The 12023-nt window shown below is 40.6% G+C and overlaps 3 protein-coding genes across 11 annotated transcripts in view; all 3 read right to left on the bottom strand.

Moving 5' to 3' along the window:
- Positions 1-3917, bottom strand: part of LOC127591268 (RIMS-binding protein 2-like) — a 46394-nt gene extending 42477 nt beyond the window's left edge. For 6 of the 9 annotated variants that reach the window (XM_052051220.1, XM_052051232.1, XM_052051218.1 and 3 more), the window contains exons 1-2: positions 3677-3916; positions 1555-1698 (exon numbers count right to left, since the gene is read on the bottom strand). In XM_052051220.1, the coding sequence (XP_051907180.1) occupies positions 1555-1692 (138 nt within the window). In that variant the 5' untranslated portion in view covers positions 1693-1698; positions 3677-3916. Of the gene's footprint in view, positions 1-1554; positions 1699-2550; positions 2682-3676 lie in introns of those variants that run through there. The other 3 variants (XM_052051225.1, XM_052051222.1, XM_052051217.1) reach the window with 2 other exon arrangements.
- Positions 3918-4058: 141 nt separating this feature from the next.
- Positions 4059-7765, bottom strand: noc4l (nucleolar complex associated 4 homolog). The gene is made up of 15 exons (XM_052051256.1): positions 7594-7765; positions 7409-7529; positions 7208-7314; positions 7025-7132; positions 6786-6935; positions 6585-6687; positions 6481-6515; positions 6346-6396; positions 6142-6253; positions 5672-5732; positions 5453-5563; positions 5209-5372; positions 5052-5134; positions 4856-4969; positions 4059-4501 (listed from the first exon to the last, which is right to left on the bottom strand). Exons 1-15 carry the CDS (start codon positions 7744-7746, stop codon positions 4382-4384), a joined length of 1593 nt encoding a protein of 530 aa, XP_051907216.1. The 5' UTR covers positions 7747-7765; the 3' UTR covers positions 4059-4381.
- Positions 7766-8622: 857 nt separating this feature from the next.
- pus1 (pseudouridine synthase 1) lies at positions 8623-11329 on the bottom strand. Its single transcript, XM_052050211.1, has 6 exons — positions 10984-11329; positions 10695-10900; positions 10495-10632; positions 10030-10132; positions 8899-9599; positions 8623-8827 (listed from the first exon to the last, which is right to left on the bottom strand). Exons 1-6 carry the CDS (start codon positions 11282-11284, stop codon positions 8795-8797), a joined length of 1482 nt encoding a protein of 493 aa, XP_051906171.1. The 5' UTR covers positions 11285-11329; the 3' UTR covers positions 8623-8794.
- Between the last annotated feature and the right edge of the window lie 694 nt (positions 11330-12023).

The following is a 12023-nucleotide window of genomic DNA, read 5'->3' on the forward strand; positions in this document are numbered from 1 at the left end:
GGTTGAGGATTACTTTTGCTGGTTTGCCGTGACAAATACTGTAGTAGCGATCGACGACGGCAGTGTCGTTGGATACCAGCAGGTGAGACGATCTGGATTTGAGCCAAAATGGTTTTTGTGAGTTCACAATTTTTTGGGGGGGTTTTCCCGTATAAAAGTTGTAATACGCCATACATGATTTGAAATGATTTTTTTAAAAAACATATAAAATACGGGGAAAACGTACAAGTTGCCAGATATGCTAATCAGATGTCCGAGCCACCTCATCTGGCTCCTCTAAACGTAGAGGAGCAGCGGCTCGACTCTGAGTCCCTCCCGGATGACCGAGCTTCACACATTATCTCTAAGGGAGACACCCCGCGGAGGAAACTCATTTCCGTTGCTTGTATTTGGGATCTTGTTCTCTCGGTCACAATCCACAGCTCGCGACTCACAAGACCCCAAGATAACTGAACTCTTCGGGATGTCATAGCCGACCCGGGGAAAGCAGGTCACCCTTTTCTGACTGAGGACTACGGTTATGAGATTTGGAGGTGCTGATTTTCATCCCAACGCATGGCGGTTTCGCGCTGTTATGTTGTTAACTGTTAAATTTGGCTTGAGGAGTTCGGCTTGAATTATTGCGGAATGTTGTCATTGCTCTTTGAAATGAAGGGAAATATCAGTGGTTCTGCAACTTGATGGATGGATATGTAGTTACAAAAGTACAGATGGATAGATATGAGAAAAATAGTACTCTATAAACTTGTATTCACATCTTAAGTTAATGTTGTGTCAGTCGTCCTTCATGGGACCAAGGACAGGACAGAGGGACACTACAGTGTGCGTGAGTGAGAAGGGAGAGCAGGAATGTACTCTCTGTTCCACTCTGTTACCTAGCAACACTCGCCGGCCGTCTGTTTCCTTCCTTGCTTCAGACGCATTATCTTCAGGCATGACACGAAGCCGCGAGAGTCGGGATTTAGGAGCAGACGGAGAGCCGGATTGGCGAGGAAATACGCCGTGAACTTCTCAAAGTCGGGAAAATGCCAAGGGGGCCAGCAGGCATTTAACCTTGTCAGGCTGGGACATTAGCCTCAAGTCAAGTGTTGACCTGCACCCTAGCTCAACTTTGATTTTAACACTTGTCAACTGAATTTTACCCCTTTGAGTCATACAAAAGAAACGTGAAATTAAATCATAGACAGGATATTCTAATGCTCGTGAAAAGACGATTTCGGGGCGTTGAAGACGTTCAATTAAATATGTCGATTTGGGCTTGAGTAAAAATGGAAAAGTTGTTTCAGTTTATCTATTTTAGCATGCGCCTTATTGCTATTACAAGCAATGACTCACATGTGACCTATTTCCAATCAAATTAATAGAGCAGTTATTTTAGATATTTGCTATTTTTGGACAGCCAAACCGAAAGCGGTCATAATGTGTGCCATTTGCCAACAAAGCAAAATACTAAGGGTGAACTTTTCAGTCCTTAACGTACATTGATTATATTGCTAGCCACAGTAACATTCTGAAGTTTGGACACCAAATGTATGCATTGTAGCAGCTCAGTACCTTTGCCTTGGTGTGTATGTGGTGAAGGCTTGTATTCCTGGCAGCGATCGTGGCCAGCTGTCTCTGGATCCTCTGTAACTCCATCTGAGAGTGCCTCAGCAGTTCTTCCACATTAACACTGGATGTGTGATCCCGCATTATCACCTGCAAAACATGCACCGCCGGCAAAAATATACACATGTGAGTCACCATGCGAAAAGCATCATCACAGCCCCACAGAAGCACATGGTCTTTGATTTATGCAAATAATGTGAATGCATATTCTGTTACATCCAGGTTGTTTGTTTATATGTACCCCGCAATCCGGTCACGATGAGGACAAGTGCTGTTGAAAATTATCGTGCAGGAAATGTTTTTACCCAGTGGCTGACAATTTTTGCACACAACTTTTGCATTAGTGGGTGATGGCGCAATGCCCACCAAGATGCAGCAGAGGGTGCTGGATTGAAAACATCATATTACCTTTTCTTCAAGGATACTATTTCCTAAACTTGCACCGTATTCATTATTGTTGAAAAATACACCGGTCAACAAGTTGTTGCTAAATATTTGTAATCGCTGACAGAATTACATTTTGCCATATTAATTTATGCGCCGATCCCGATTATGCTTTTTTTCTCGAGCACATTAGGTTTTTATAATAATAATAAAAAGAAAAATAACAAGAGTAGCTGTAACGGTGATCGACTGGTTAGCACGTCCGCCTCACAGTGTAGAGATGCTACTTCGCGGTTTTTCACTTTTCGCGGAGCGGGCGATGGGGGGGGGGGGGGGGTGTCAGAATACAATTAACCACGAAAAACGATGCATTTCTGTATCTTGGTCATGAGGCACTTTCTAATGAAATGTTTACCACAGTTTTTGGTTTCAGTTCAAATGATGAAACTTTAAACAATAACTGCTCAATGTAAATAACATTTTATATCAACTGTTCTCACAAAATGTCAAACAACCAATTGGGTACAGTATTAGCAAACAGTACGGGTTGTCACTTACTCTGAGAATTCCTGCATCTTGTTAAAATAAAATCGCATAATTTGCTCTCTTTCAGGCACAAATCAAACATCCGTGACAGGTTCTATCAATTCTTCATTAGTTGTCTGCAGTTGTAGATGACTGAAGTGATTGATGGGGCCAACGTGAATGCATGTATTCAGGATGGGGCCGAGCGGGCTCCACTCCGATTATGTAATAAAGGATTACATTAAATCTCTCGACACAATCATACTAACATTTATTTGCCGCGGCTAAATCCCAGTTTATAACATATTTCTTGAAAATGGGTGGTGCATTCTGAAGCGTAAAATACGAAAACGGAGACCCCGGACTGTTGAACAGCGAGAAGCTGTATATTAAGCAAGCATGGGAAAGAATTCTATCTATTGCACAGTACACAGCTTCGACTAATAGTTTCCCCACTTTACAAACGTTTATTGAATGTTTTTGAAACAAAAGGCGATATAACAACTTTTTGGGAACATTCAGTTTGAATATCGAATATCTAATATCTGTCGCTGTAGTGTATTCATTTAAAGTAATGATGATTTCCAAACCATTAAATTCAGTTTTTTTTAATTTATATTAGAGATATAATGTCCCAACATTTGCTGCAGACACTTTTTAGATGGCCTATTACAACTTAATTTCATCATAAAAAATATCAATAACATTGGTTGAGCAGAATTTTTTATTCTAATTCGAACATGTACATTGCGGTTGCACAAGATACAAATATGGTCAACTAATAAGTGTCATATACATTTTAATCATCTGCAACCGAACATCAAGTAGTATTTTGTGTGTGTGTTGTCCTCTCCACCCTATACGTAATCCAATATGAATTTCATTTCTTTGATTTTTTTTTTCAGTTTTACAAAATATTCAAAATTGATTGAAGGGCTTTTGAATAGTCACACTAGTTTTGTTTATGTTAAAGTGTATTATGTCAAGAATTTAAAGTTACTGTCACAAGGAAGAGGTAAATAAGAGACTAAGCTAAAACTAAGAAATGTCATCAGTGCTGTAAGTTACACATACAGTACGTACAGCACATTTGACAAAGTTGTATTCAATTCAATTCAAGCTCACCCACGTTAAAATGTTACAGATTTGATATACTTACCTTTCAAATGATCTTCTGTTACCTGCACCCATTTTAGAAATGCAGCATTCTTCTGGCACCTCACCCTCAGGATCTTGGCACATGACCACTTTCTAAACCTCTTTATGCTTAAGAAATCTGTTTTTTTAAACGGTCGCGGCATGTCTAGAAATGTGCGAATCCTGCGAGCCGAGTTTTTGCACGGGCGTCTCCCCGACGACTTGCTCTTCAGAGACCCAAGTCCCCGAATTGTTTCCCCACAGTGTTCTTCAGCCCAAAGGCTGCCTGCTGCGTGGCCATATGGCACATTTCACAAAGACGGAGCATTTGAGATTCAGCTCACACATCAATAGAAAATCAAGTTATGCTTGTTAAAAATGACCAAAAAGGCATTTAAACGTGATATGATTCATGACTTTAATTTTATTCTGGGGCATGTTTACATACTGTACATCCCGTGCAATTTATCGACAAATTACTGCCTATTCATTTACTCAATTGCGCAGTCATTTCATGGTGTTTCATAAAGTTGGGATTAGTCAGAGAACACGCTAAAAAAAAATCTTGAGACTGTGATGAGTTGTGTAAAAACATTTTAAAAAATATAGATGAGGCACGTCAACATGTCCCTTAGTCTTGACGCTTCTTTTGGATTAAAGGCATCTTCATGCTGGGTTGCAATCAACCCGCAGATATTAAACGGCCACCAGTATTGATCCCACGCTCTTACTCCAGACAGAAGTGCTGTCCCATCACATCTTTGCCGACGCTCAGCAGCTGCGTGGCGGCTTCAAACTCCAGTGGGATGCTCTTGGTCAATGTCTGCTTCAAGTTTCGCTCCATCAGCTGAGAAAACATTTATTGTGCTTAGTAACACGGCAATGGGGTTTGAAATGTTAGGGTGAGCAGGACAAGGGGAAAAAAAGTGAAATCTCGTTATCGCCTCAGAGGTACACTGTTGATAACTAATACCACCATGTGTGGAGGCCGATGCCTTTACTACAACACCACCTACAGCGCAGACGTGTCATCTGTAAAGCTAAAGTTTTGTACATGTTCCTAAAAACATCATCAAGAACTGCAATCCAAGTATCGTCAATTACCAGACTCCTCAAACACTCCCACAATATTAAAAAGTAGACATACACATTATTTGTCATGGTTGACAGACAGAAAATGAATAAAAAAGACGTGCGTTACCTCAAAAGTTGTTATCTCAAGCACCTCACTAATGTCGTCCTCCTTTTGTGACAAGGGCGTGTTGATGAGCGTCGCGGTTTTGGCCACATCTGGATGGTAATGTCTCTGCAATGTCTGTAGCAAATCCGGGAGGGGCAGCTTTGGCAAACTCACTGTGATGTTTTAAGTCAGTGTTAGGGAATACAACCTTACACACCTTAATTTCCCACAGGCTACTCTCTAAGGCGTGGCACTGAGATGGATCGTCCTCATCCATCAGATATGGGTCTTCCAAAGGCTCTGTTATCGTGAAACACATTTGGCACACAGTTAGGAGAGGTTTCGGTGGGTTTCTCACATGGAGAAGAACCGACCATCTTCTGCGCTGGGCTTGTGAATGAGAACCCGAGAGGAAGGGTGGCGGCGGATCAGGTTGTAGATGAAGGGCAGCACGATGAGGAGCGCTGTGGGCGGGGCTGTGAGGGCCAAACGGGCCAGACGTTTGGCAAAAGCAGCCACGAGGTACACCGGCAGGTGGCTGGAGTTGAAAGTGTTCACGTATGGTTTCACTGAATGAACTTAAAAGTGCAGTCAGGGGATGGTGTATGAAGGCCTTACCTTGAACTAAGGAACAGGTTGGCCAAATGAAAAAAGCGGGCTCTGTACTTGACATGGAAAATGGAAGGTTCCAGGAGATTATACAATTTCTTGTAGAAGTTTGGGTAATCGCTGAAACACACCAATGTCAGGAAATGTAAAATGAGTGATTCAACAAATTCCTTTTTTTTTTAAACTTTCTGACGATTCAACAATTTGATATTAGTGCATAATACTCACAGGTTGTGCTCATGCATGAGGACAAAAAGTCCATTGAGGGCCAACAGGCTGATGGCTCCACCTATTCAAAAGAGACATCCGTGCGATGCTTTGCATCACGGTGACTTCACACATGCGAAAAACGATGCGAGTGTTATGCCGTAGATAGAATTTGGTGTCTCCCAAAATAATATCAAAAGTGTAACAAAAGCATGACTGCATGTGCAAGGAGAGTGAGAGGTTTCCCCACCCAAGATCCACTGTACAATATGTTGAAAGCAAATTGCCGTCGTCCGCTGATGTCCGCGTGCTGCGAATTTTCTGAATGTGTGACTCCTTAATGCGCAACGGATACAGCAATGTACATCAAATTTAGTCTTAATCTGACTGTCTATCATTACACCTCTGATGCGCAAATTTACTGAGAGGTCATGTGAAAGGTGATACTTTCAACAGTGAGCCGCTGGAAAAAAAACAAGCAAAAAACCTACCGACATCATAGGCAGCAGTCAAGAAGTCAATCATCAACGTAGGTTTGCTCATGTGGGGCAAAATGGCATCATGGAGGATCACCAAGACCTTTTTGTACATGTTACCCGGCAACTAAAACAACAAAAAGAGATGAGACAGTGAGAGTTGTTGTCATCGATGTGGAGGCATAAGGCAAGTTTGTGCAGTGCCACATTTCACGTTACTTTATACTTGAGGAAACCAAGCCACATCCTCTCGAAGGTACGCTTGTGTTCCTGCCGTGAGAAAAGAACATGAAATTCATTGAGACAATTACAACATGGGCAAATGACGTGATAGGTCAAGAAGAGTCTACGTACAATGAGTTTAGCAGCTTTCCAGTGTTCGTGTTTCGCTGAAATAAGGACAGAAAACGTAATCGGTGGGATTGAAATGAATAATATTTCGAAGCAGCCAGTCTCACCTTCCTGTTTGACCATAAAGTTGGAAAGCTCTGACTCCTCCCTTGCCATACAGATGTTGGACATGAGAGTGAAAACGTTGTGTTGATATACAGGCATCACTTCCTGGAGAGAAAAGAAAAAGAGCCAGAGAAAATGACATGAACGGTCGACTCGGTGAGACACTGATAAGTACACCCTAATACACTGCGAAGTTATCTTACCCCTTTGCTTTTGTCCATAACTTTGCCGATATTCTCACGGATGGAACTCATGACGTAATAGCGGATATCATCTTTCTCCAGGAATTCATGGAACCGAGAGATCAGCAGAGACTTGTCCATAGTTCGGGACAGCAGTCTGTTTACTATTGCCTACACAAGACATGCAGTACATACAATAGGGCTCCTTCCAGAAGAAAAAAAGCAAAGATGAGCATTCCGAAAGACAAAACTTAAAATACCTGCATCAGTTCCCTTGGAAAACTGTAGTGTTCGCTCCAGTCCAAGTCCTCAAGGGGATATTGTCCTTCTGCCGCTGCGAACCTCATCAAGCAGCACAAGGAAGCTTCCTATGTTTGAACAAATATTTACCAAAAATAGTCCAATGATTTCGTTCCTCTGTATTCTATTTTGAGCCAATTTACCTGGACCGCATGAAGTTCATGACTAAGATGTTCAAGCAGCATCTCTACGCAGTTGTTATAACGGTGTCTTATGAAGATATGGTATTTGTCTTCAGCACTACATTCACCTGGCAATGAGATGAATACGAGTTTAAGATATAAAACGTGTTTTGATCAATCCTGAGATAATGGAGTGTTTTAAGTCTACACACATGCACCTACCACTTAGTGCGTCGTCTTCTGCTGGCAGTTTGCCTTTAAAGAGCTCCTTTCTTTCCAACAGTGTGGAAAATAAATTGCTGCACGCCTCGACAGCCGTGACAACATCTTTTTCCCTTTCTGACTGCAAGAAGCCATGAACATTACTTAGAATGATAACGTGTTTGCATAGGTGTGTTTATACATACCTGAAGAAATTCAAATACGTCAAAAACGTCATTGGCGTGTTTTTTGCTCTCAAGTATATTATCGATTGTATTGTTTAGGTCAATTTTTGCTACTTTGACACTTGGTTGTGAGATTTTTCCCAACTTCACGTTTCGCTTCTTGGAGGGCGCCATGTTTGTGTCGGGGAGGGGGGGGCGGTGCTTCTTCTTCTTCTTATACTCACACTTCTGGATGTGGCATATTGCTGCCCCCATAGGCCATTTGTAGAAATTGTAGAGATTTGCGAAACGTATTTAAATATTTTAAAATTAAATCTCTCAGTAAACTGTGAATTTTAGTGCTTTAATTGTTAACCAAATGTATCTGCAATGTAATTTTCATTTAATGTAGACTGATTCAAATGGATACTGGTGCATTTCAATAATTGAGACTATGGTACAAGTTTCAGGAGTTTGATTCAAACCTTTCAATCACTTCTTAATTTGTATAATTGAAAATGTTTTATGTAATATTGACATTTTCAAATTGTAATCTTTGAATTCTCATTAGATAATATAGTAATTAAAATCATATTTAAAGAAAAGTAACATTTCAATACAAGCCAAGTGAAACTATGAGTTTCATTTTTTTAACTACTGAACTAATTTGTGTTTATATTCTAATTTGAGTGGCACCTGATGTATTTATACAAGTAACCTGCCTATAATTTGCATCGTTCAACCTTGATAAATTTCATACTACTTACCCTCCTCAGGGTTGCAAGTTAATAATTAAAGTACCGGTAAATCAAAATGTAAGGTGTTAATACCTGTATATCTAATACAATGTCTGAAATAAGCTACAGGGCCAAGAATATCGCCGTCGGTAGGTCACGCACTTTTCTATGTCGTGTATTGCAAAAGTATTATAATGAAGCAACCGTAGATCAATCAGACTCCTCTCATTCTCAAATTTGATGCACTTTATCTTGCGCCACATTGGAAAAGCTATCAATAAACCACATTTTTGGAAGGTGATCCTGGCATATACTGTAAATCAATTGGCCATGGTGGAGTAATTCAAAGGGCTTTTATTATTTTTTTAATTGGTGTACAGGAACTCTTTAATCGAAAACAGAAACGAAGCCTCAATGAGGAACCTTAACTTCTGAAAAGCAAATTAAAATACAAAGTTTGTAAAAAACTTTTTTCATGAAAAAAAAAAAGGTCTGTACGTTTCTTCTTAATCAGAGTCATTTGTGATATCCGCTTCTTCCTGGAATAAAAGAAGTTATTATTAGTCAAGATAAAAGCAAAAAATATATATTCCTAAATATTCCCAGATACCTCTTTCTGCTCTTTATTGTTCTGCGTGTCATTGGCTGTGCCGTGAAAGTCATGTATGGGCAAGGTGGCCATCCAGCTGCGCATGGATCCCTCCTGACACTCCGTCTCCACAATTGTAGGATAAATGTGAGCCTCCTTAAAGGCCTTGATGGCTTCCTCTTCACCATCCCATTCGAGACACTCGTGTAGCCCGTCCCCTCCAAAGCGCTTGTTATACCTGTCGAAGTGGACCCTCTCCAGGACCAAGCCGAGTCCTGGAGCTTTGGGCACGTCCACTTTGTATTGTTCCCAACTCCGGTCAATGACGTTCTCCTCCGCGTATCCCTTAATGATCGCGATGACAAGGCCGATCATCTTCCGGATTTGGTGCATCATAAAGCTCTGGCCTCGCACTTTTATGACGGCAAATTCGTTATTACTGAGGATAAAAGGTTCTCCGCAGGACATCTCTGTGATGTAACGACGGGCACTGGGGTCCTTTGGAGCCTTTTGGGAGGTGAAGTTGTGGAAATTGTGGGTTCCCTTGTATCTCGCAAACAGAAGGTTGACTCTCTGTAGCGTCTCCGGATCGAGGCGAAAGGATGCCGTGTCATTTGTTTCATAGTCTTTATGAGTAAAGGCCACCGTTGGAAGCAGGTAAGAATATGTGCGAGCGTCACAGTTGTTTTTGGAATTGAATCCTTGGGTCACTCGTTTCAGACCTGGAGTTGGAGGGTACAAAAAAAAAGCAGTGTTGCGGTGTCTTTAGATATGACTTTAATTTGTTCGGCGCCCATGCACAGAAGTGAACAGACTCTAATTGTTTTCATCATTAAAATGAATGGAAATGTGACCAACATTTTACATCACAAAGTAGACTAATTTCACCAAATCTGTCAATCATCATAATTATCCTGAATGCTCTTTGTCTATTGTGCAAGTTACCTCTGGTTGCCTCCGAAGTGTGCTAAATTGAATGTGGCTTCCGGAAAATCTTTGATAATCTCATATGTATTTTGATTTATTTTCCTTTGTGATTAATCTTCACATTTTGTCTACATATTTTAATGACTTGACCTCCAACACGTTGGAGTATGACATATATAATTAGTGTATATTGTGTATATTGAAGTAAATGAAACCATTTCTCACCAAGGATTCTGATTTGAGGTGGCAGGTGCTTGTTGATTTTTTCAACAATATCTTCAATCAACCACAGCTTCAGGGACACCACTTGGCCTGCTGCCGACACACCCTAAACAACATCAAATAGTAAATATGTACTGTCAGATTAGTGATTTATCACATTTCAAAATGTATTACATTTGTTAGGGAGTTTTATTTATATCAGCTGTAGCCTTCCCCTTTGAAGTTTAACTATTCTGCTCGGGTACTCCAGCTTCCTTACACATTCGAAAATCATGCATGTTATTTGTGAACCTGAGTGTGTGATAAATGTGTGTGTGTGTGTCTATGTGCTCTGCACTTAGGTGGCGGAGCAGTCCATGATGCACCCTGCCTCCCAACCAAAGTTACCTTGGATAGGCTCCAGCACGCCCACAACCGCTATGAGGATAACTGCTGTCGAAAACGAATGCAGGGAGATGACAGGCCTACCTTATCAGTCCTGGCACATCTTTGGAAAGACATCTTCTTCATTTCATCGCCATGGTTTTCAGGAATGCAGCCTGATTTGATCAGAGCTGCAACGAGATCATCCTCTATTGTCCTGAACTGAGTGTTCCCAGGATTTCGCTAAAATAGAAATGAAAAGAATAAGGAGAGGAATGCTGAATTTGGGAGTGTTTTTTATGTACCTGCATTCCATAGTAGCCCTTGCCACAGTATGCCATCAGGAGGATGACTTTCTTTTTGGGGTATCGCCTTTCCTCTTCGGCGTTGTCTCCATCAGATTTGGCTCTTTTAATGGTTTGAACAACCTCATTTTCCTCTTTGGATCGTTTCAAGAGATTGGCGCTTTGTGATGCTTCACTCATACTGGAAAGTAATTTTACAAGACCACCTGGAGGACAACGCATTTAAACCTTTACAGAAGAAGTATGTGAAAAGTGAAGTTACACTCCTTTTACGCGTGGAAAATCTTACCGTTTTCTGCTACTACCCGTCTACTTGTTGCCAAGGCCCTTAGCGGCAGTCTGGTTTGAAACATGTCCCCTGAGCCATCTAAATTTAAGAGAGACGACACAACCAAAACCACACGATACAAGGTGAAATAGCTAACTCGGAATAGCACAGGATATCGTAATAAAACCAAACTGAGAACGGAATGAGTTTTGAACGTGCTAAGGAAGAAAACGTTTTTCCCAACGATTCCACGTTTTTTCCAATTTAATAATTCTATTATAAATATTCGTGAATTGAGTATAACGCCGCCATTTAAGCACATGGAAATTATCAACTTTAACCCTGGTTGGAAATATCGCGTGATTTGTTTTTATCGCGCGACTTCACTGTAACAACCTCGAACACGTTTATTCTTGTGAAAAACAAGTTCTTGTTATTTATTATTCGTCTTATTATTATTGTCACTGTTTTTTGTTGTATTGTGTTACGTTTAAACGTATGATTCACCTCATACTTTATATCGATTTATAATTTTTAGAATGGCAACATTTGTCTTAAAACAGGTGTATTTTTAAATATCTACTTCTACCTTGACCACTCTGTTAACTACTTTATTATATATTGGTTATTAACGAATTTTAATCAAGGCGTTCTTGGCGATCCATTGGAGATCTGAATTATTGCCCAATGCTCGCACTCGTGAATAAAACAAGCTATGTAAATGAGTTTGTGCCGTCTTGTGTGTATGATTACTGAAGTATAGAAATTACGAATGACCATGCAATATACATTGTGAAAATTCTATTGTAAATTCTATCACTCAGATACATGCAGTTGTGTGGGCTGGAAGTCGTTTGTGACGCAGTCTGTAGTAAACTTTGTATCCACTGGAGTGCAGCAAAAGCGTGTAACACTGGTTAAATCCGCTTTGTGGCACATCATCCTCTCCAAAAAAATTGCATCATAGGGCCCTTGCATCCTGAACTAAAATAATCATGCATCACCAGCAAGTTTTTACCAAGAAGTACAATACATTCAGAACAGAGAGGTGTCTCTATCTA

Source organism: Hippocampus zosterae, chromosome 18 (genome assembly GCF_025434085.1).
Source record: "Hippocampus zosterae strain Florida chromosome 18, ASM2543408v3, whole genome shotgun sequence".
Lineage (NCBI taxonomy): Eukaryota > Metazoa > Chordata > Actinopteri > Syngnathiformes > Syngnathidae > Hippocampus > Hippocampus zosterae.

What these genes read in the sequence shown, in the direction of transcription:
- noc4l (XM_052051256.1), bottom strand. Translation starts at nt 7,746, where the DNA reads ATGGCGCCCTCCAAGAAGCGAAACGTGAAGTTGGGAAAAATCTCACAA. An exon ending in ATGAACTTCATGCGGTCCAG is followed by an intron (nt 7,133 to 7,207) that starts GTAAATTGGCTC and finishes GTTCAAACATAG; the next exon opens with GAAGCTTCCTTGTGCTGCTT. An exon ending in AACCTGTTCCTTAGTTCAAG is followed by an intron (nt 5,373 to 5,452) that starts GTAAGGCCTTCA and finishes TTTCAACTCCAG; the next exon opens with CCACCTGCCGGTGTACCTCG.
- pus1 (XM_052050211.1), bottom strand. Translation starts at nt 11,284, where the DNA reads ATGTGCTTAAATGGCGGCGTTATACTCAATTCACGAATATTTATAATA. An exon ending in AGGGCTACTATGGAATGCAG is followed by an intron (nt 10,633 to 10,694) that starts GTACATAAAAAA and finishes TTTCTATTTTAG; the next exon opens with CGAAATCCTGGGAACACTCA. An exon ending in ACAATAAAGAGCAGAAAGAG is followed by an intron (nt 8,828 to 8,898) that starts GTATCTGGGAAT and finishes CTTTTATTCCAG; the next exon opens with GAAGAAGCGGATATCACAAA.